Source organism: Rhinopithecus roxellana, chromosome 8, assembly GCF_007565055.1.
Source record: "Rhinopithecus roxellana isolate Shanxi Qingling chromosome 8, ASM756505v1, whole genome shotgun sequence".
NCBI classification, from domain to species: domain Eukaryota; kingdom Metazoa; phylum Chordata; class Mammalia; order Primates; family Cercopithecidae; genus Rhinopithecus; species Rhinopithecus roxellana.
Genome location: NC_044556.1, coordinates 66,878,532 through 66,904,069, shown reverse-complemented (window position 1 = coordinate 66,904,069; position 25,538 = coordinate 66,878,532). Strand labels below are relative to the sequence as shown.

The window sequence follows — 25,538 nt, the reverse complement described above, 5'->3', positions numbered from 1 at the left end:
AGATGTGCGGTATTATTTCTGAGGACTCTGTTCTGTTCCATTGGTCTATAGCTCTGTTTTGGTACCAGTACCATGCTGTTTTGGTTACTGTAGCCTTGTAGTATAGTTTGAAGTCAGGTAGCGTGACGCCTCCAGCTTTGTCCTTTGGACTTAGGATTGTCTTGGCAATGCGGGCCCTTTTTTGGTTCCATATGAACTTTAAAGCAGTTTTTTCCAATTCTGTGAAGAAACTCATTGGTAGCTTGATGGGGATGGCATTGAATCTATAAATAACCTTGGGGAGTATGGCCATTTTCACGATATTGATTCTTCCTATCCATGAGCATGGTATGTTCTTCCATTTGTTTGTGTCCTCTTTGATTTCACTGAGCAGTGGTTTGTAGTTCTCCTTGAAGAGGTCCTTTACATCCCTTGTAAGCTGGATTCCTAGGTATTTTATTCTCTTTGAAGCAATTGTGAATGGAAGTTCATTCCTGATTTGGCTCTCTGTTTGTCTGTTACTGGTGTATAAGAATGCTTGTGATTTCTGCACATTAATTTTGTATCCTGAGACTTTGCTGAAGTTGCTTATCAGCTTAAGGAGATTTTGGGCTGAGATGATGGGGTTTTCTAAATATACAATCATATCATCTGCAAACAGGGACAATTTGACTTCTTCTTTTCCTAACTGGATACCCTTGATTTCTTTCTCTTGCCTGATTGCCCTAGCCAGAACTTCCAACACTATGTTGAATAGGAGTGGTGAGAGAGGGCATCCCTGTCTTGTGCCAGTTTTCAAAGGGAATTTTTCCAGTTTTTGCCCATTCAGTATGATATTAGCTGTGGGTTTGTCATAAATAGCTCTTATTATTTTGAGGTACGTTCCATCAATACCGAATTTATTGAGCGTTTTTAGCATGAAGGGCTGTTGAATTTTGTCAAAAGCCTTTTCTGCATCTATTGAGACAATCAGGTGGTTCTTGTCTTTGGTTCTGTTTATATGCTGGATTACGTTTATTGATTTGCGAATGTTGAACCAGCCTTGCATCCCAGGGATGAAGCCCACTTGATCATGGTGGATAAGCTTTTTGATGTGCTGCTGAATCCGGTTTGCCAGTATTTTATTGAGAATTTTTGCATCAATGTTCATCAGGGATATTGGTCTAAAATTCTCTTTTTTTGTTGTGTCTCTGCCAGGCTTTGGTATCAGGATGATGTTGGCCTCATAAAATGAGTTAGGGAGGATTCCCTCTTTTTCTATTGATTGGAATAGTTTCAGAAGGAATGGTACCAGCTCCTCCTTGTACCTCTGGTAGAATTCAGCTGTGAATCCATCTGGTCCTGGACTTTTTTTGGTGGGTAGGCTATTAATTGTTGCCTCAATTTCAGACCCTGCTATTGGTCTATTCAGGGATTCAACTTCTTCCTGGTTTAGCCTTGGGAGAGTGTAAGTGTCCAGGAAATTATCCATTTCTTCTAGATTTTCTAGTTGATTTGCGTAGAGGCGTTTATAGTATTCTCTGATGGTAGTTTGTATTTCTGTGGGGTCAGTGGTGATATCCCCTTTATCATTTTTTATTGCATCTATTTGATTCCTCTCTCTTTTCTTCTTTATTAGCCTTGCTAGTGGTCTGTCAATTTTGTTGATCTTTTCAAAAAACCAACTCCTGGATTCATTGATTTTTTGGAGGGTTTTTTGTGTCTCTATCTCCTTCAGTTCTGCTCTGATCTTAGTTATTTCTTGCCTTCTGCTAGCTTTTGAGTGTGTTTGCTCTTGCCTCTCTAGTTCTTTTAATTGTGATGTTAGAGAGTCAATTTTAGATCTTTCCTGCTTTCTCTTGTGGGCATTTAGTGCTATAAATTTCCCTCTACACACTGCTTTAAATGTGTCCCAGAGATTCTGGTATGTTGTATCTTTGTTCTCATTGGTTTCAAAGAACATCTTTATTTCCGCTTTCATTTCGTTATGTACCCAGTAGTCATTCAGGAGCAGGTTGTTCAGTTTCCATGTAGTTGAGCGGTTTTGATTGAGTTTCTTAGTCCTGAGTTCTAGTTTGATTGCACTGTGGTCTGAGAGACAGTTTGTTATAATTTCTGTTCTTTTACATTTGCTAAGGAGTGCTTTACTTCCAATTATGTGGTCAATTTTGGAATAAGTGCAATGTGGTGCTGAGAAGAATGTATATTCTGTTGATTTGGGGTGGAGAGTTCTATAGACGTCTATTAGGTCCGCTTGGTGCAGAGATGAGTTCAATTCCTGGATATCCTTATTAACTTTCTGTCTCGTTGATCTGTCTAATGTTGACAGCGGAGTGTTGAAGTCTCCCATTATTATTGTATGGGAGTCTAAGTCTCTTTGTAAGTCTCTAAGGACTTGCTTTATGAATCTGGGTGCTCCTGTATTGGGTGCATATATATTTAGGAGAGTTAGCTCTTCCTGTTGAATTGATCCCTTTACCATTATGTAATGGCCTTCTTTGTCTCTTTTGATCTTTGATGGTTTAAAGTCTGTTTTATCAGAGACAAGGATTGCAACCCCTGCTTTTTTTTGTTCTCCATTTGCTTGGTAGATCTTCCTCCATCCCTTTATTTTGAGCCTATGTATGTCTCTGCATGTGAGATGGGTCTCCTGAATACAGCAGACTGATGGGTCTTGACTCTTTATCCAGTTTGCCAGTCTGTGTCTTTTAATTGGAGCATTTAGTCCATTAACATTTAAGGTTAATATTGTTATGTGTGAACTTGATCCTACCATTATGATATTAACTAGTTATTTTTCTCGTTAGTTGATGCAGTTTCTTCCTAGCCTCGGTGGTCTTTACATTTTGGCATGTTTTTGCGATGGCTGGTACCGGTTGTTCCTTTCCATGTTTAGGGCTTCCTTCAGGGTCTCTTGTAAGGCAGGCCTGGTGGTGACAAAATCTCTAAGCATTTGCTTATCTGTAAAGGATTTTATTTCTCCCTCACTTATGAAACTTAGTTTGGCTGGATATGAAATTCTGGGTTTAAAATTCTTTTCTTTAAGAACGTTGAATATTGGCCCCCACTCTCTTCTGGCTTGTAGAGTTTCTGCCGAGAGATCTGCTGTTAGTCTGATGGGCTTCCCTTTGTGGGTAACCTGACCTTTCTCTCTGGCTGCCCTTAAGATTTTTTCCTTCATTTCAACTTTGGTGAATCTGGCAATTATGTGTTTTGGAGTTGCTCTTCTCGAGGAGTATCTTTGTGGCGTTCTCTGTATTTCCTGAATTTGAATGTTGGCCTGCCCTACTAGGTTGGGGAAGTTCTCCTGGATGATATCCTGAAGAGTGTTTTCCAACTTGGTTCCATTTTCCCCCTCACTTTCAGGCACCCCAATCAGACGTAGATTTGGTCTTTTTACGTAATCCCATACTTCTTGCAGGCTTTGCTCATTTCTTTTTCTTCTTTTTTCTTTTGGTTTCTCTTCTCGCTTCATTTCATTCATTTGATCTTCAATCGCTGATACTCTTTCTTCCAGTTGATCGAGTCGGTTACTGAAGCTTGTGCATTTGTCACGTATTTCTCGTGTCATGGTTTTCATCTCTGTCATTTCGTTTATGGTCTTCTCTGCATTAATTAGTCTAGCTGTCAATTCTTCCACTCTTTTTTCAAGATTTTTAGTTTCTTTGCGCTGGGTACGTAATTCCTCCTTTAGCTCTGATAAGTTTGATGGACTGAAGCCTTCTTCTCTCCTCTCGTCCAAGTCATTCTCTGACCAGCTTTGATCCGTTGCTGGCGATGGGCTGCGCTCCTTTGCAGGGGGAGATGCGCTCTTATTTTTTGAATTTCCAGCTTTTCTGCCCTGCTTCTTCCCCATCTTTGTGGTTTTATCTGTCTCTGGTCTTTGATGGTGGTGACGTACTGATGGGGTTTTGGTATAGGTGTCCTTCCTGTTTGATAGTTTTCCTTCTGACAGTCAGAAGGACTGTCTGTTGGTCTGTTGGAGATTGCTTGAGGTCCACTCCAGACCCTGTTTGCCTGGGTATCAGCAGCAGAGGTTGCCGAAGATAGAATATTGCTGAGCAGCGAGTGTACCTGTCTGATTCTTCCTTTGGAAGTTTCCTCTCAAGGGTGTACTCCACCCTGTGAGGTGTGGGGTGTCAGACTGCCCCTAGTGGGGGATTTCTCCCAGCTAGGCTACTCAGGGGTCAGGGACACACCTGAGCAGGCAGTCTATCCGTTCTCAGATCTCAACCTCCGCGTTGGGAGATCCACGGCTCTGCCCAAAGCTGTCAGAGTTGTTCGCGTCTGCGCCGGCTCCCGCTACTTCCCCTGTTGGTCTTCAGCTGTGCGCTGTCCCCAGAGGTGGAGACTACAGAGACAGGCAGGCTTCCTTGAGCTGCTGTGAGCTCCACCCAGTTCGAGCTTCCCAGCGGCTTTGTTTACCTACTTAAGCCTCAGCAATGGCGGGCGCCCCTCCCCCAGCCTCGCTGCTGCCTTGCGGATAGATCGCGGCAGACTGCTGTGTTAGCAGTGAGGGAGGCTTTGTGGGCGTGGGACCCTCCCGGCCAGGTGTGGGATATATTCTCCTGGTGTGCCTGTATGCTTACAGCGCAGTATTGGGGTAGGAGTTACCCGATTTTTCAGGTGTTGTGTGTCTCAGTTCCCCTGGCTAGGAAAACGGATCCCCTTCCCCCTTGCGCTTCCAGGTGAGGCGATGCCTTGCCCTGCTTCAGCTCTCGCTGGTCAGGCTGCAGCAGCTGACCAGCACCGATTGTCCGGCACTCCCTAGTGAGATGACCCCAGTACCTCAGTTGAAAATGCAGAAATCACCGGTCTTCTGTGTCGCTCGTGCTGGGAGTTGGAGACTGGAGCTGTTCCTATTCGGCCATCTTGCCCAGTTTTCCGATAGTTATTTGTTTCTAGTAATTTAGTCACAAAATTATTATCCAGTATAGCATTGGCATCAGAAAGCATATGGGATTAATGTCAAGGAATTTTGTCACTTTTAGGTTTATGAACCTAGGGGGATTTAGAAGTCTAAAACAAATGTATTCATATTAATAACGCTTTTTTATTTTTATATTCCATAAATTGGAATACTTATTTGTGAAAAATAATATGGTAATCAATACATAGCTTTGCCTAGAAGAAGAAAGCATGGATCACCCCCAATTCCCAAGAATTTTCAACTGGTTATTTAAAAAATGATTATTGGACATATTGTATAGACATGATAGGGTCCTTCTCCTTAAAATTTTAATTCTAACGCTTCCTATACTTCAGGAATCAGCAGCCATTAAATAGTGGAGTTCTAATTTGCCACTGTCCAATCTTCTCACATAGGGAAGGATAAAACTGTTCAATGTAACAACTACTATGTGTACTGCATCACATTGTATATATTGCAGGCATCATCATAATTAAGTTCTTAGTGTCAATCCTATGAGATAGTGCTTATTATTTACTACCATTTACAGATGAACAGAGTAAAGCAGAGTCTGATTGTATAACTTGCCAAAGCTCATACAGCTAGTAGGAGGGGAGAAATCAAGATTTGAACCAAGTCCTACTGATCTTAGAATTCACGCTCTTTATCAGCACAACAACATGTGAGTGTAGTGTGTAGTGTGTATTTGTGTAGGTGTTACAGATAAACAGAGGAGAGATGGGATGTGGCATTTTCATATATATTATTTTTATTCTGCATAGTATTTTCCCTCTCAAGCAACCTATAATTTCATATTTACTCAGGAAGTAAGACTTTGTAAATGTTATTTTCTAGGAAAGTAAGCATTGATAAAAAGCTGAAAGTTAACTTTAGATTATCAAGACTATTTCACTGATCATAAAGCCTAACAACATAAGAAATTTAGGTTTAATTTTTTCTGAGACAGTCTCTCAAATACATTTAAAGATTTCAGAATAGCCTGAATCCATTTACTAGTTCTACAATGGAACTGTATCTGGCCATGTCACTGTCAGGCATAGTAACAGAAATTACTGTATGTTTTATTAAAAGCCTATTTTTGTCTTTCTCTCTCTCTCTTCACTAAAACCCTAATTTAGTTGTTGTTCCCTTAGGTACAAAGTACACAGTTCATAATTCATTTGATATAAAATGTCAGTTTAGATTCTTGCCCTTCTTTGATAAATGAGAAAAAAACATGTACGTTTCAATTTCCTCAATGCCAGAACTACCAGGAACAACCCCCTGTTGTGTTTCTCAAAGACCTTTGTGTTAAATTAAACATCAAGATTCAGAAACTGTGGGGAAGGATATTTCCAAGACAGAGAGAACAAATATATGAGACAGAGGGAGACAGCTAATGCTTTTCCCACTAGTCAAGTGATATCTCCCAGAGAGCATCTTTGATCCTCAAATTAGTCCTCACTTATAATTTAATACACCACAACCAGTCTGCCGTTTCCTTACACTTAGTTTTAGAGACAGCTGTTGGAATCATCAAGGAAGATAAAAATGTAGATGTTTACAGGTTAATTTTCAACCTAATAGTGATACTTATGTATGCTTTGTATTTATACATCATGCTTTATGTCCTTTAAACAAAGAATTGAGCAGGTACCTAATGTGCCAGCTGATCTCAGGGCAAACACATTCTTTATTCCTTGTCTAAACCCATTGAGGAAAGTTCTGTAATTATGAAACCCCTTCCCAGATGAGCAAAATGAGGCTTAGAGAGGAGATAAGTTTCTCAAGGTCACACAATCAGGAAATGAAAATGCTGGGGATGGCAAGTGGTGAATAAGTTGAATTGTGACATTTTGATAAACCCTGTGCTTTACAAATGCACAGTCTAAGACATATGCTTACTTGATTTATAGCATCAACCATGGGAATAAGATTTAAGCTTTTTCCTGTGGTCATCCTCTCAACTTCAGATTTTGATGAGGAAATTATTCCTGTTTTCTTATGGCCCAGAGGTTACACATGGTCATTTTGTGGCCATTCCAGTGAACAATTTTCCAACATACACACACTGTTCACATGGCTTATTTCTAGAATATTCCACTTGTGAATAAGTGTCTTCACCTGACTCTAGTGTTTTTTCAACTGTTCACAGAAAATTGTACTAGTACAGAAAGAAAAAGATTCTTTCTTTCATTAACTTTTACAAATATAAGTTTTCTTGCTCTCTTTTAAGAAAGTTTGTTAATTTTTCAAAATTAATACTATTAGATTAATTAAATCTCTTCACAATAGTGCAAACTGTGTACAAGCAGAAGATCACGCTATTCATTTTTTTTGAGATGTGGAAGTCATCATCACAAAGAATTCACCTTTAACATAAGTCCAAAGAAAGGACAACTTAGTAATGAAAACTAATGACACCACTATTACACACTAATGTTTTGAGTAAATGTATTTGAACAAGTTCTAATGACATTTTCTATGCTGCACCTATAAAAAAGCTTCTACAAGAGCAAATCAAATTAGAAAATCTAAATTTTTGATCACAAACCAAAGAACTGTGATATAATATACAAATAAAGAAATGTACATTATAACTCACAAGTCATTTGAGAGCTAAAAGTGCAGAAAAAGAAATAATATTTTCACAAAAATTATAAATATTTTCTCCTAAATAGATAAATACGAAGACTATTTTAACATTATCTTCTTTTAATTAAAATTTATAATAGAAGTTCATGCGTAAATATGAAAGAAGTTGGGCAAAATAGTTGGTGGGCTAGTTAAGTACTCATATTCATACTAGCAAAGGATGGGTCTAACTGGTTGGTTTCTTTGCCTTCTCCACACAGGGCACATACAACATAATATTACTTCTGCTTAATGCTTTTTTTGTAAGGCTGTAAACAAGTTTTACCTACATTTTTTTCTCTTATGACATTATAAACTCTAGAGCATGGGTTATATAGTCATTGAGGACAGTTGTCCAGGTCATCTGCAACAGGATTTAAAAACCTACTAGTTCAACCAACAATACTCTTAAAATTATATTTGACCCTACTATAGAGTCAAGTCACCTCTTCAGACCTGCACTGATTAGTGGGGCCTCAAAATCTGTGTCGCTTCTGCCAAAAGAGCATATGAACAGTGAGTAGAAGAAATAAACAATAGAGTATGGTGACTCAGAACTAGGCTTCTATAGTCAGTCTCTAGATTTAAATACAGTCTCTGCCTTTTACTAGTAACATGACCTTTACTAGTTGCAAGCCAATATTGTTTCTTCAACTTCCTCATGTATCAATAGGGATAATAACAGCACTTTCCTTACAGGGTTTGTGAGGGGAATAAAATGAATCAAATGAGTTAATATATGCAAAACCACACCTGCACATAGTATTAATAAATGCTATCTTGGTATGAGTGATCACAACATCAAAAATCTTTTTTTGGCAAATAAAAAGTTACGTGATCTTAATTTTTCTCTAGGTAATGGACAGTATGTCAGCCTACTCTGGAGTTGTGTTTGTGAACTCCTAGAAGGAAAAATCTTAGCTATGAGGTCCAATAGACAGCAAACCCTAGAATCCAGGATGAAGATGTAACTGACTTGAAGAAACATTTTTCAAAACCCTGGAGATGTAGCCACTAGAGGCTCATTAAAGAAAATTCCCCAGAGGGGAAAGATTCAGGTTTTAGTTATGTAGAGTTTCTTATACAGATGTTCTGTGAAGAAATTGAAGAGCAGAGGCAATTTAGCTGACAGTGTCTTCACAGTAGGGCTGATTAGTGTTCCTCAGTGCATAAAACATCATGCCTGTTGCTTTCTGGTGCCACAGGTAGGACTCAACATCTGGAACTGGTTGTCTTTGGTATCTGTTCCTGGCCCATTCAGGAAAACTGTGAGCAACATGATGGCTTTCTTACATTGGAAAGACCTCTGGCATTAAGAATGGAACTTACATATTCAAAGACCAGCTAAGCATGGAGGCCTGTTATACCTATTTTCCCCTCAGTATGTGTCTCAGTTATAAAATGTGTCTTATAGACAAGATCATATACTTTTGCTTGGACAGTATTTTAAAGATGGCCTAGCTCAGTGGTCTTCAAACTTGTGAAGGCACCCAGTGGCCTTGGAGTTGGTAATGGAATCCCGTTAAAACACAGATTGCTTGGCCCCACCCTCAGAATTTCTGGTTAAGTAGGTTAAGAGTAGGGTTTGAGAAGCTGCATTTCAAGCAAATTCCCAGGAATGTTGACGTTCCTTGTCTGGGATCACACTACGGATACTGCTGATCTATTTCACATCTGCCATTTTAGAAATAGGAGACCAACATCACAGTCAGGTAAAGTTACTTAAGTCAGACCAAACAACTAATTAGCACAAGAGTTATTACTAGAACTCAGGGCTCTGAGACCTGAAAATAGTGGAGAAACAGTTCAGAAGATTGTCAAATAAAGTGACTCTGAGGAGACCCTTCAGAACAGGACCAGCCATTTCACGGTTTTAGAAAATATTATCTCATTTCACATTCAGCTTACTTCCTGAGATTTCCTAATTTGAGAGGCCAAGAAAAAGCTAAACACATATGTTAGGTTGAGCATTTGGCATGATTTTCAGGAAGTGATGAGACTTCTCTAAATGTTTTCTACTTGTTTTCCTTTCTCTCAAGCATTGTGGCAAATGCTTTTGTTTTCAGTGGCAGAAAACACAATACATAGAGGCTTAAGCAACGAGAGGGATAATGGGCTACTGTAATCAAAGAAAAAAAAAAAAACTCAAGGGAAAGAGCTGGGTTTTGGCAGTGCTAGATTCAAAGGTTCACATGATGTCACCAGAATCTAGTCTACCTCCTCTCACATCCACTCTGCTTTTTTCCTTGCTGGCTAAATTTCTCAGATTCTGAGGGGCAACACGGCTGGCAGCAGATTGAGTTGAATCCCATATTCAAATACAGGGCAAGAGACATGCCTCTGTTGACTGTACTGGCTTACTGCAGTTAAGTGGCTTTGATTGGAATGCCTGTCACTCCTGAAAAAAATCACTGTGGTCAGGAGAATACAATGTCTTCATTGGTCAGACCTGGTGATGCAGTCAACTTCACACACAGCACATGTTTTGAGCTTAAAAGAGCCCAGGGTGCTGAGAGGGAAATTGGAGCCCTGTCATCAAAAGAAAGGGTTAAGGTATGCTGGGTGGAAAAATAACACCAGGCCACTAGCACTCCACAAGACCATGATAGTAATCATTACTAATATCTTATTATATGCCTGAGCCAAGGTAAATGGTGAGAGGGATAGAGAAAGAGAGAAAGAGGGAGATCAGCCGTGACTCCTCTGTCTACTTGCATTTACCCATTCATTTTTTTTTACATTTTATTTCTTCTTTTTTCAATTTAAATAGAGATGGGGTTTCACTATGTTGCCCAGACTGGTCTCAAGCGATTCTCCCACTTCGGCCTCCCAAAGTGCTGGGATTACAAGTGTGAGACACTGCAACCAGTCCATTCATTTTGTCTTCCCCATGGATTTATACTCTAGTAGATAAGACATGATACATGCATATGAAACATTTAAATAAAAATGAAAGATAGTATACATTCGAAAATGGTCATCAAAGTGTAAGAGGGATTAATCTAATAAAGTATGTATTAGATACCCTTATGTTTCTAGTTTCATTTGTCCCAATTAATTAATAATTGTGAAAATCATAGTGGTTTTAAGTGAATTTACCTACTGTTGTCAAAATCTATTCTTACTTAAGTCTTTAAGTTTTCTTTTAGACTCTGGGTGGTCTATATGCCTTTATAGAGATACAAAAAGGGATTCTCTTGATGCTACTGATGAAAAGAGGTTGGAAATATGGTCTCTATGTATCTAAGACATGTTAAGAATTTTCTCACTTTTGTGAGTATTTAATATAGGCAGCTAAATGTTCATAGAATTTTATGCAAGTCAGGCATACAGTCTGTCTATGAAAAAATAAGGAACAAGAGATTATTTTTAAGAAATAAAGCAAAAATTTCTTTAGGGCACTATAAGAACTCAAATAAAACTTCAACTTGCTTTTAGACTGCAGTGTCAGTCAGACAGACATGATTTTTTTAAGCTTTAAGTTATGGATAAAGCTTTCTTCCAAGAAAAAAAAAGAAAATGAATTGTACTTTTTCTTTTTAAAAATGAGAGTTAGAAAATATCAATGGAACTTAAAGGAACAATATTTCCCACCCCTCTCCCCTGGTAAAAAAGAAAAAGATGTGATTTTAATTTTATTTTTAAGCTCTCTCTCTTGCCCCAGGATGCTTTAAAGATAGAACTTAATTGTGTATATGGGCATGTGTATTTCTATATAATCCACATGAGAGTATGCAAATATGGAGAGCTGGCAGTCCATTGCTGGAGGCTTGTTGAGTCCATAGTAAGCACACTTCAAAGTTCCCTTCCCTCTTCTCCATAGCTCAGAAGTTAGTCTCTTTCTAAGGTGTCTTTATAAGCAGGAAGTTCATTGTCAAAATGGTGAATACAAAAAGTGAAAAAATTATCCACAAATTATGAAACAGGAATTTATCCATCTCTTTGGCTTACGATATGTAGTATTACAAACATGCACCTGCTCACACGTGCACACACACACAAAGCAGGTTCAACTACCAATTCCAAAAAAGTAAAGGTAACACTTTTCAGGAAAGGATTTGAGAGCATGTTTAAGACAGTCATAAATCCTTTGGTTCTATTCTCATAACATACCTGGGAGAAAGCATGGGTTAAATTAAGTGGCCTGGTATGTGTTTTTGAAAGCACACTATTTATTTTGTTAAGAATTTAAATACTTTTATTTGTTGAATTCTCCTACTTTATTACTTTCAACGGGTTGATTTTTCCAGGGAAAAAATAGCAGCACATTTGGAAGATATACACAGAAGTAAAACATTATGCACAACTATTCTAAAGATTCATATGAACTGGATGTAATATAAATTGTGTAGCTTTTAATATACTGAAGGTAAAGACAAACCATCTGTTTATGTGGTAGAATGTTGCCGTTTCAAAGAATGCTATTCCTCACCATCCTATATCTTCATTGTGGCTTTTACATTATAAAAAGCAGTTAATCTCATCTTTCACTCCTACCCACTGAATAAGGTAATATACCACGTTAGCTTATTGTTTATTTCAGCTGCTAACCTAGCTTTATTTTTTAAATTTCTATTCCTTTGTACTCTTTCGATTTTTAAGATATCTCATTGCCATCTGCACATTAATATTTCTATTTATATATTTCAAATAAATCTAAGTGAATACAGAGAAGATGAAAAACAGAAAACACATATTGACGGACTCTATATCTGTACTTGGCAAGCAAACTTTTACATTTTTGAGAAATATTAATTTTCTTTTTAAAAAGTAGCATCTTGACGTTGTACTAAGTTCATTTTAAAAGGCATAGAGTGAGCCGAGATCGTGCCACTGCACTCCAGCCTGGGCGACAGAGCAAGACTCTGTCTCAAAAAAACAAAAACAAAAACAAACAAAAGGCATAGAAATATTTTATGATTCTCCGTGCTACAATGCATGAAGAAAGTGCAAGATACAATAGAGTTTGTATTTGCAATTCATATTTATTTACTCTTTTGCTTTTTGGTCTATACTTGTTTTTTGAGCCAGTTCTAGTTACCCCTAATTCTCTCAGAGACCCTGCAAAAAATAAAAAAATAATAAAAAAAGATGCCATTCTCCCCCTGGTTGGTTGAGCGCTACCCACGGTTCATTTCTCTAAGGTCTTAGAAAGAGATTTTGGTTGAAATTTGAAAATAGGAGAGAAAGTTCAGTTCTTTCCTTTAAAAACTGAAGGAGAAAAATAAGTTCACTGAGCAAGTTATGCCAAAAATATCAGACTCAGTCCCTAATCAATTGAAGGGATATAATCAATACTTTATTTTCTGTTTTAAGGCAGAGCTATTGTAATGCTTAACCTAAGAGAAGAATTTGGTAACATTGTCCTGCCTCTCCTACTTGGGTAGGCTGCTCTGCGGGTGGATCATTCTGCCACCTTTGAAGCATGTCTTTTTCCTAAATAGTAGACACTTGCTTTACCTAACTATTCTTTTTTTTTTTTTTTTTTTCTTTTTTTAAGACTGAGTTTCGCTCTTGTTGCCCAAGCTGGAGTGCAATGGCACAATCTTGGCTCTCCGCAACCTCCGCCTCTTGGGTTCAAGAGATTCTCCTACCCCAGCCTCCAGAGTTGTTGGAGTTATAGCATGTGCCACCACGCCCGGCTAATTTTTTTTGTATTTTTAGTAGAGACAAGGTTGTCTCTACTAAAAATGTTGGTCAGGCTGGTCTCTAACTTCTGACCTCAGGTGATCCGCCCTCCTAGGCCTTCCAAAGTGCTGGGATTACAGGCGTGAGCCACCGCGGCCGGTCTTACCTGCCTATTCTTATCTGACTTGCCGGATTAATAAAAAATTTACTCTGTATTGCAGAGATGGATAGTTGACTAGTCTTTAGTTCAAGGGCAACATTCTGCAGTCACAGGTAGAATTATACACTCACCAAGAGTCAGTTGTATTTTTTAAACCTGTGATGTCAATTGTGGTTCTCATTATTACCGTCATTTAATTAAATAATGCTTAAACTGATGAGCACTGTTAGCAGAAACTTTTTTCCATGAAAATTTACTGCTTTGAAAAACTTTCAGTGAGGACTTGAGAAAACAATACTGTGAAATTCATGCAGGAAAAATAACTCAAAGACTTAAGAAATTACAAAAACCTGAAAAATTCTGTAATTAGATTCTTCCTTAATTATCCCTAAATTTTTGATCTCCTTTTAAAGGAGTTTTCAAAGTGGAAATCAAACTATGCATTATAGGTGTAGTTTTTGTAGCAAATATGCTGGACTTATAAATACTAAATTAACACTCCAAGAAAACAACTTGGTCCTATATAGCATGGATAAATATATCTATGTGCTCTAAATTAAAGTTATGTTTAATATATATTTAGATTTTTTTAAATGTTCTATTTTAATCATTATTTTCAATTAAGTGTTCAACCACCAGTCACAATAGGTAAGTTAATTGAAATTGGTGGTTACAGTGGAAACTACTAGAAGGTGGAAAGGGGGAGAAACAAAGAACTGAAAAACTGTTGGGTGCTCTGCTCACTACCTGGGCAATAGGATCGATCATACCTGAAACCTCAGCATCATACAATATATCCATGTAACAAGTCTGCACACATACCCCCTAAACATAATATAAAAGTCAGAATTATTTAAAAATAAAAAATAAAATGGTAGGTAAAACAGACAATTAAATACACACACAAATTTAAAAACACGCCTCCAGAGGGTCCTATATTATGTATTTTTACACTGTTATGGTAATCTTAACAGGACTAAAAATGATTTTAGGATGAATTAAACCCTAAATGTTGAATTTAATCCTGGAAATGTTTATCCAAGTAAAAGACACAGCAACAGCAAAAGATAACTTTCAGGATTATTTTCCAAGTTATCACTGCCACAAAGGGTTCTGGTAATTTATTCAGCAAATATTTTATGCTAGACACTGGAGTTACAAAAGATATACAAAGTACACACAGTTTCTACTCTCACAGCTCGGAGTTACAAGCAGAAATCAGAATACTCAAGCCCTAGATTTGAGAAATAACTAAGGTTTTTTAAATCACCTACTTATAAAAGGAGATCAGAATTTTCCCTCCAGTAGGGAGCTACAAACAGTTTAAACAAGAATCTATTGATATACATTTCTTGATCCCTTTACTGAAATAAAATGTCAAAATTAATTGTCAAGTAAGGAAAGATTTTTTTCTCTCTTTTTCAGGAAAAATTTAGTAAACTGCTTTCTTCATTATTTTTGGTGCTAGTACATCATTATTTCAAAAATAGGACTAATTTAAAAGAAAAAATATGGGTTTTTTGCATATGTGTGTGTATACATATACACATATACATACACGATCTAAAAACCAACCATTTAAACATTTAGACATTAATTTAGAATTTAGAAAATCATTTAAACATTAAACATGGAAGATTGACAAATTATCAGGCTCCAGTAAATCATACATTCCAGCATGCATGCTTTTTGACTTGGGCAAGAAATTTGCTTTGGACAGTTTGAGTCAAGCAAAGGTTTCCAGGGCTTGCACACTGGGGCTTGACTCTTGAAACCCTAAGTTTTTCCCGGGAACACTGAAGAAGCCCAGTCCAGCTTCCTTAAGCCAGAAGAACCATGCTGGCAACTCATACAATCAGGTGAGAAATAATACAGAATGATTGTTTTAAGTTGCTAACTTTTGGAGTGGCTTGTTATATAGCAATACTTGAAAGAATATTCCAGTCTCTTAAATTCTCAACACAATGGAATTCAGTAGTTCAAGCTAAAAAAAGTTAGTCATTAATATATTATTCCTTTAGTGGTATTACTGGGCAAAAATCATATACTAACATTTTTAAAGGCAAACATTTTATTCAGTTAATCAAAAGTATATTGGCTGAACAACTACTAAACTTTCCTATTTAGTGAAAAATGAAAAAAAGTTTGAATTCCAAGATGTAACTTTTAAATATATGTATTTGAGGACAATTAAGAAAAAGTGAAAAGCTATTAGAATAAAATTTCAAATTACTTGCTTTTGTCTAGCATTAACAATGTAAAAAAAGCATTTGTGAATAAAATATACAGATAATGGACTTTTTAAAAAGTTATAATTATATTCAATAAGGAACTCTTTATAAACACAGAAGAGTTTTATTAAGAAAAAATGTGAAATCCCAAGATAACCAATGAGAGCTTGATGCAAAAAATCATTCACAAATTATGATATGGAGGTCATGGAAGAGGAGGCTGAAGATGTTTCAAAAAGAAAGACACTTCCCATGCTTCCTGCTTACTTCATCATCTAATATGCATCACAACCACCCCCTAGCAGGGTTACTGGCCTGACCATACGTATGTCAACATGTTAAGGTGTAAGTGTAGGAAAGGAAAGGGATGTAGCAAGATGAAATTATTCTGATCTCTGCAGTCTATGTGAAAGACAGAATTTTTACTTACTTTTTCTGTAGGGAATTTTCCAGGCCCCCAAAAAGAGTATTAGTAGGAAAATGGAACAAAGGAGGTAGGAAGCACCAAATGTTTACCAAGACAGGCAATACGCTAAACATATTACATATATTATGTTGTTAAATCCTCCCCCTGATGTGGGAATTACCATCCAGCCTCTTTAATGGATGAGCAAACTGAGGCTCAGTTATATTTGCAAATTTGCTCATAGTCACTCAAGCAGTGAGTGAAAGAGGTGGATTTAAATCCATGTTTCTAGGACTACAAAGTCTATGCTTATGCCTCAGTTTTAATTCCTAATGGTTTTCTTTTTTATTTTTTTCTCATTGATATTTTAGGGGGAGAAGTGGGGAGAGGGTTCAGGGAAGGAGAGACAGATGAAAAGACCCTGTAAAACAAACTACTCACAACCATTTTGCCTTTTTCAATTTTTGGTTTTCTAATAACACATTGGGGAAAATAAACAGATTTCTCAAGCCTAGTATTTTATACTCTTTGTCAATTATAATAATTCTCATCAATTTAAAAGTACAAATGACAAATTATTTACTGTCAGAGGAAAACTGGATTAGGTTCACAAACCAGGGTGGCTCCAAGTTCCTTTCGCTGTTACAATAAAGCAGTTTAGAAAAAGATAAACAGAAGAGAATTATTCCTTTTGGAATAATATAAAACTTTCATAAAATATCTGTTTCTAGCTCGTCAGTATGGAATTTGTCACTAATCATTTTAAACTATGCCCTTTTATGCTTCTTCTGTCTCTTTTAGCTTTCTGAGTAGTTCTTTGATGTAACAAAGACAGTTTCAGACAAGATTTCAGTTCATCTGGAAAAAAAGGTTTAAGTCTGGAGGCAAAATGCAGTGTATTTAAAATTTATATACTCTATAATGCCTTTGTTCTGAACTTGAAGATCCTGCAAAACTTCTAAGCTTCTTTGCCTTCCTCCTCTAAGCTCATTTGTTCTTCTTTTGCTTATTATCATGCAACTGCGACTTTAACTGGTGCTTCCATCATTTAACTACATGCAGAGTCATGGCTGACCCTTTCTGATCAATTGCCAATCCATACAGGTTTGACTGATAAAAGAGCCAATTAGATTTAAGCAAATTAAGGGACATCACCAATGTCAACCACTTATTAAACTGAATGCTGAATTCCGTGCATACAAAACACTAATGCACTGAGCCCCATTAAGCGTTGAAATCCTAACCCCATTAGTAACTCCAGACCTTGAAGGGGTAAAGGCCATAGGAAAGTTTCATATTTATGGATTAACATTTGGATTCATTTTTATTTTTTTAATTCTTTTCCTAGAACTCTTGAACCTGTACCATAATGCTATTCAAGAGCTCTGATTAAATATATTCTTTATTTCCAAGAGTACCTTAGTGCTAAATATGAGCATTATGTTATTACAAACAACCTAAAAATATAGTAATTGTAGAAATACAAAAAACTTGAGTGAGCAGAAGTAGGGAAGATCTGCTACATAATTGGAAAAAAGAGAGACGCTCCTCCAGTTGTCCAAATAATATTTAAACTGAAATTTTCAAATAAAAAATATGTGTTAATTGGGATTTGCCACTGTTCATCTATGTGCCAAATTATTAGTAGCACCATCTTCTTGCTATAATTTCTATCTTCAGATAACTTGTGTTTATCATATTCTTAATTATATATTTTTTTCTCATCAGAAAAATAGAGGTAGGACTGGCAAATAAGATGTGTCCCATCTATCAATTAAGAGATGATGTATCCTGGTAAAATTCTTTGGAGGATGACCCTTTCGCCTCTCCTTTCCAAATTCCTATCTAAACTAAGGATTGTTTATTCTATGCTCACCTGAGAAAAATAACCACCATAGGGAAGAATAAAAGAGTGATGAGTTGGTGTAACTTGAGAATATTTCTTACCTCCAATACACTCACCCTCTTTATAGTTTGAGCTCCCAATTTTATCTATATAGCCAGAGCATTCCTACATTGGACAATAGTGTACAGAGACGGTCACATTTTCACAGCTGGCTAAACTACAAGGTTGCTCAGGTTGAGATGAGGCCTGGCAGGCTTGAGCAATGATAAGCTTAAAATTTTAAACTAGTAGTTAAGCAATCTTGACTAATTTATTCATTCACCAATTATTCATTATGCACCTACCATGTGTCAGGTTTAGTCTAGGCATTGAAGATAAAAATGTGAGTAAGAAACAGTTCCTACTCTATAGAATCTTATAACCAGTGATTGTGACAGATTAAACAGGCAATTTGAGTATAATGTAACTGTTCTCTGGGATACAGAAAGGTCCTATCTCAGCCTCTGCTGGCAAAAGATGACTTTCTGACGAAACAATTTCTAGGTTCGAGCCTAAAAAATGAGTAGGATTTGGCTAGATTAAATGGGTAAAGGGGATTTTCCAGGTCATATTTGATAGTACATATTTGGTGAAGTAAAAAAGAGCATTTTATTTTGCCCAATTATTTTATTATTATGTTTTAAAACTATGCAAAAGAAGCATAGCTAAGGATATTATCATTACAAATCTTGCATTATCCAGCATTGAAAGATACTAGGATTTCAACATCACCATAAAAGAGATCTAATATTGAAATCAAGGAATTGGCAATAATGATAGCTATCCAAATATAATGGAAAAGTAAATAGCATATAGAACCTATTCTGTCCATAAGTTGGTTCGCCTCTGCATATTGGTTCATTTATTATTCATTTCAGAATGAAACACAGTTCACTGGACAACGGCATGGAAGATTTCTTTAATAACTCTCAGTACTAATTTAATTCTACTTAAACACACATATTCTAGTGAATGCCACATGCTTTTCAGCATGATTTTTATGTGTAAATCAGGATAATATGTTTTCAGATCATTAAGTAAAAGGAAGCATGAACTAAAACCTATTTAATCAATGAGGTATAACCTTTAAACTGCCACAAGGTCATAAAAAAGATAATTTTAATGCTGTAAGTTTCCTAATTGTAATCAACAACAATCTAATGAAAAAAGAAAGTATGCCCTAATGGTCATAATAAACTTTAGCGAATCACTGTGTGTCTTTGAAGACATCTGCTTCCTCTTTGGTGAAGGACTGACTCCCAAATTCTAGATTTTTGAATACATAAAGTGAAGGATTGCATCAGGCCCAGAGAGTGTGGGCCTGCAGTGCATTATGGTAATGACACAGATAAGCATCCACAGAGCGAAGATGAAGATAAGCCTCAGTTAACAGTTTACTCAGTTTGACTGCACCACTATAAAACAATATTTTAGTTTCTTCCTGTTTGCATAATATTAACCCTTTTACTGACAGGTATATTCATATAACTCATATTCAGTTAGCAGTAGGAGCTTGCTATTTTTAATTGAATCATGATATATATATACATAACAAATTATTAGACCACACATTCCTCAACACATAAACAATTAATTAAATTTGCCCTGTTTTATGAATATGATATAAATTACTGTAAATCACAAACTGTTTAAATCCATATAAATATTATAAAATAAATATGCTTATTAAATATTGTATATATTCTGTAGAAAAGGTATTACTATACAACTTAAAAATCTCCATTATGACACTGATTACTCTTTAATTTCTTTTTTTTTTTTTTTTTTTTTTTTTTGAGATGGAGTCTCGCTCTATCGCCCAGGCTGGAGTGCAGTGGCCGGATCTCAGCTCACTGCAAGCTCCGCCTCCCGGGTTTACGCCATTCTCCTGCCTCAGCCTCCCGAGTAGCTGGGACTACAGGTGCCCGCCACCTCGCCCGGCTAGTTTTTTGTATTTTTTTTTTTTTTTAGTGGAGACGGGGTTTCACGGTTGTAGCCAGGATGGTCTCGATCTCCTGACCTCGTGATCCACCCGTCTCGGCCTCCCAAAGTGCTGGGATTACAGGCTTGAGCCACCGCACCCGGCCCTACTCGTTAATTTCTAAATCTGAATAAAGGATATTATAAACTAAGGTTTAGAGTCATCACAGTTTTCTATCCTTCCTAGCATGTGTATTGAAGTGAAAAATGAAGATATGAACACCTAAGGTTTATTTTAGCGTAGGGAGTTTGTTTTATTTTGTGTTCCAGTCTCAATTTTTAAATAAATATATCTAAATTCAATTCCCTTTTAAAATTATTTTCTTAATAAATATGATACTAACCTGAGTTGATCAGCCTCAAAAGTTTCTTTTATGCATTCTTTTCTTAAGTAATGTAGCTTCTGACATGTAGAGTTTCAACTGTTTTAGTAAATATCAATTCATTAATTTTAATAATGGTATAAAAAGTAGATAATAGTGAGTGATTTTATGATACAACAGGTAATGAATCTTTTTTGCAGGAGAGTGGTTCCATACAAACTGAAGATTCCCTTTATTTTTCTCCAGTGATAAGGCATTTTCTGTTCTTACACTCTTCATAACTGGAAGTGGGGTTAACCTGCCTTTCAGATTGCTGATATAAGATTGTGACATTCTCCCTTAGTCCAGAATACACTCATTCCTGGGAGATGGGCTACAGGGCAGACACTGGAAGTCCTGGGGTCCTTTGCTTTCAGGATTTTCAGAAAACATACATTCTTTAGCACTCAATGGAGAATCATGCTCTTAACATTTTTAGGCATGCTTTCTGTTCAAGGGCCATCCATGTCAACCCTAGAGGGGTTTTCCTCAATGTGATTATTTCCCACAACGAGTTAAAACATGGTGAAGCTGATGGCACATCAAAATAATGGTAATTGTGAATAGGTTGATTTTTATAGAAATATTTAAAATAAAAATATCCAGACTGTATCACATTTCACACATGAATGTGGCCCTGCTGAATTGTAATTATTAGGATCAGGAATTTAAAGGTGTTTTTCAGTAATGCAAATGGAAATTTCCTATTCTATCATCCACACCCTGCCTTTTTTGCCAAATGAAGTACTTTAAGTACACAATTGAACTAGTTATTTAGAACACCATGAATGAAAACCATTTGCAGTAGAAAATGGAAACTCAAATTGCAAATATAAATTTTGGCTTTAAGTAAAGTCTTGAACAAAAAGCATTTCCCAATTTTCTTAACATGCAGAAATCCAGAGAGATATGTGTGTATGTGTATGGTATATAGGCACACATACACACACAGTGTGAGATGGATGAAAGCAGTCTCAGCAATACGATAAAAGACCGTCAATTAAAGAATCTGAATACACAAAGTGAAACAACAACAATCAAAAGAACCAGAAATATAATTGAGCCTCTAAGTTTTAAAATAAAATACCTCTAAAAATAAACAAGATATTCAATGGGCACTTAATTCTAGGGCATTTATATAAAATTAGATAGCCAACATGTGCATAGACTTACCTCCTGGAGGCATTGCAATTGTTATAGGATCAGTTATCAAGCTGCCCTGGCTATTTGAAATATTCACTTGTACGGTATAGTTGGTAAAAGGAACCAGCCCATCCATGAGCACCCAAAGGTTTGTCTCTTCTCCACTGTACATGACTTTTGTGACATTCAGAAGGGTGTAATTATTACCTACTGATTAAAAAAGAAAATTATTAAAATAAATACATATTTAAGAATTCTTTCCTGATATTATTTGAGTATTTTCTTGAGTTTCTAAATATACTGTACCAAATAGATCTGTAACTTTACCACTCTAAGAGGCATTGCACGTGCTTCTATCAATGCACATATTTGGATTTTATTATCTTGTGAACAAAAGTGTTATCTGGGTTGACCTGGCCAATTCATTCATCATAGCAATCAAAATAATTTGAGGAATATTCTTAGATAACTGTAGGATAAAACCATATCACAAGTATCAAGCATATAAGTAAAAATATTGCACAAATGTAGAAATTGATTACTTGATGAGTTGTTTATACTTTTTTGAGTTTTCTTTTTCCAATAAAAATCCCTGAATTTTTTTGGATATGCAGACAGGAAGAAATAATACATTATTCCTCAAATAGAATGGTTCTGGAAACACATACTATACTCAGACATATTAGTCAGATATTGTATATATCACAAACTGAGGTATTTTCTGTTCACTTTGCTTGAAATGTGGGTGGATTTCTTTCTATCTAATACCTCTTTAAATTAGAATTAGTCAGAATATCCTGGAAAGCAACTGGGGATGGGAGGTACTATTTGTCCACTTTGACCAGAAGATCTAATATTTTTAGCTTTATGAGAAAACACAGAAGCTGCCTAGCTATATAAAAGAGTCACTCTCAATATGTCCTCACCCTGCTCCCACCACCACTCTCCTTCCAAAGCTTTAGCAAACCCATTCTTAAATCTCATCAGTCCACAAAGCAGGAAAATATTGCTGCCTAATAACAGTGTTTTATCTCTCTCTCTTACACCATTAGGTTAAATTTCAGGTTAAGAGTCAGAAATTAGGGTTAAAATAAGAAAAGGGCTACAAATGAAAATTGTAACACTTTTCTATATTAGATGCTTTCCTGAAAAATTTATGATACGATTTTTTTAAATGCTGCTTAATTGTTGTCAATTTTAGAAATGATACAATAACTCTTAAAAAACAGAAAAATGAATGATTAAGAGTACCACCCAGGCAAGGCAACATAGCAAGACCTCATTTCTAAAAAAAAAATTAAAAATTAAAAATTATCTGGTCGCAGTGGTATGACCCTGTAGTTTTAGCTACTCAGGAGATTGAGGTGGGAGAATCACTTGAACTCACAAATTTGAGATTACAATGAACTACAATTGTGTCACTGCACTCCAGCCTGGGTGACAGAGTGAGACTTTTTCTTTAAAAGAGCACCAATATTTACTTCAAATAACCTTCTTCCTATATAACACCACTTTTTATTATATGTACATTTAATCTTTCACACACAATTTCTGCAGATATAGAGAAATGAATTAAAAAAGCACATGATATTGAGCTTCAAAGGGAAGAACAAGCATGCTCGCAACATCTCCAGATACTGATATAATCTTTATTGAACAAATGTTTAAAAATTAAAAGATGGCATCATACTAAAAGTGATCTTGCATTGTATAGTATACAAAATGCAATGTTCACAATATTTACAAAAACATTATATTTTGACACAGTTTAGTAGCAAAGTATAGTGCAAAGGAAAGAACATAAATTTGGTTGTCAGAAAGTCCTGCATTTGAACATGTTCTTGTATTCCTTAGTAATGTGCTTTTTGCTAATTTAGTTAATATTTCTGAATATCTGGTCTTTCAACTGTGAACTGGGAATGATAATACAGTATTTACATTGCAGTGCTATTGTGAAAATCAAGTGAGATGATTTCTTTATCATATCCAGCACATAATAGTTGCTCATAAACAGCAGCTAGGAATGATGTTATTGTTTTTGTTGTAATTCATACAATTGATACATTCTAGCCATTTAGAACTAGCAAGTGATTAAGAATTTTATACCCTGTATTTCATTTTCTCAGTAGCAATTGCCTACCTATTCTCTACCCCTTCCAACCTAACAATGTATTATTAATCAAAATTCTAAGGTTTTTCAATGAACAAAGCAGCACTTATCTCATCCTCTACCAATGTGCCACTGTCCCATCAGATTATATTTCAAACCGAAATTAATGAAGATCAAATCATACAAAAGAGATTCTGATATCTGGTTATTACTTGACTATTTTCTTGAAATGTGGGTAGGTCCAACACATTTTAAAAACATACAAAAAGTTATTTAAAAAGATACTTATAATAATTTGGGGACGGAGGAAGTCTCTGGAAAATCTGTTACAAAATACTCCGGAGTTTTTTCCATGAGCAGAAGAGAGCCCTAGTGGCATAATATAATTTATTACTCTGGACCCAAAATTGGTACGTCCAAAGAAGTAGTTTATTTCAAAAGAAATAAACAGGGCTTGTGTACTAAAACATGACAATGATAATTTCTACTCACTTTCAGTAAAAGCAGATAAAGACATATTCATAGCTTAAAGAGTGATTTCAAGGTCCTAAAATGGAAGTAGATAATGCACTCCTCTATATGTGTAATACATATTAGCAAGACGTTATGAAACCTACAAAGCAGCCTTTGATAATTTCATTATGCACTAAAAAGACATTTCCAATTTATGCCATTTTGGCTTTTGTAGGTTCTTTACAACTAGTCAACTTGCTTCTACTGAGGATTATTGAGCTCCAACTGCATGCAAGGAGAAGGCTTTGCTAAGCACTGATGAGAACATGCCCCAAGTACATAAGACATAATTCTTGCACTCAAGAAACCTGGTTAAGATTAAATGTGAACATCCTAACCATTGCCTAAGATCAATTACATGGTCAGGATGGGAAGATCTCCTGTCCCCATGATATTGAGCTCCTTGGAAGTATTTCTGCTGTCATTAACATACTCAATTGTAAACTTTCAAAAAGGTCAGCTTATCCTATAGACTCAAGCAGATATTCAATTGACTCTCAAGTAGCATAACTGTGCAGGTCTTATAAAAGAATGAAATTTGTAAAGCAACAATGGAAATTCTAAAATTAAGCCATGAGAATATAATTTTACAAATTTTCAGCCAGGGACAAATACAAAATAAATAAGTAAATGTGTATGATTATAATGTTGGTGAAGTTTTCTCCATTGCATTTTGCTTGTTTGTTTTTGAAGGAAATGTTGAGCTGTAAAACAAACAAAAAAACAAACACTATTTCTTGCTTTGAAAATGGCATGGCAGGGAGAAATATATAAGTGCACTTTATTCTAAGCTTCCTAGATAACAACATTAATACATGGTAATTATATAATTAGTTGTAACATTAAGTTCTAGTTATAGAACAATGAATACTCAGTAATTATAAGAAGTATATAATTACTCAATAATTATGAGAAGCATGCAATTACATAACAATTTTACTCAGCTCAAAAAAGAACTTGTACATCTCCAGGAACCATGCAGCTGAGTGAGTCTAATGTTCTCTCACCCCTACAAACATACAGTTCAATTCACAGACCCAGAGTAGCTGACAGGATTTCAGCCCTCAATGAAGCTCAAAAATGTCCAGATTCAAAACCAAAGCAGGATCCACAGATTTTATTTCTTCCTCCATTTCATTCTCACTGTCTTTCCTTCCTTCCTTTGAACTTTAGGAATCTAGGCTCCTCAATATTGGGGAGGAGGGGTAGATTTTTAAAATGCATGTCCTCAGACTCCTGCTCTTGAGATGGTTGTGCTTTGCCACTTTTCACTGCATAAACTGGGCTTTCAGTGGACTGGAAAACGCAGCCTCATTGGTTCAGCCTCAAAAATCAAGCTTGAAATTGTGAAAGTGATAAGCATGTCCTATCACAGGTGACCATTCCTGTCTGGTAGGCCCTCCAATCTGACCCTATTTGTGAGTATAAGTGGATGGTGCAAGACCTTTTAAGCTTCTGTGTTCTGGAACAACAACTCCCCACTGCCTGCCTCACCCCCACCCAAGCATTGTGATTTGAAGTTGAGTTGCCCTCCTCCACCCTCTGTGGCTTGGTCTGAGCTATAGGGCTTTAACTGGGGATCTCACTTAGCTCTTTGCAAAATGAGGTTACCAATACCA

The 25,538-nt window shown here is 36.2% G+C and overlaps 1 protein-coding gene across 1 annotated transcript in view; it reads right to left on the bottom strand.

Annotated features, from left to right (window-relative positions):
- USH2A (usherin) overlaps nucleotides 1-25,538 on the bottom strand; it is an 825,608-nt gene that overhangs the window by 301,674 nt on the left and 498,396 nt on the right. Inside the window, exon 37 of the mRNA XM_030936493.1 lies at nucleotides 21,327-21,506. Within this exon, the coding sequence (XP_030792353.1) occupies nucleotides 21,327-21,506 (180 nt within the window). The remainder of the gene's footprint in view (nucleotides 1-21,326; nucleotides 21,507-25,538) is intronic.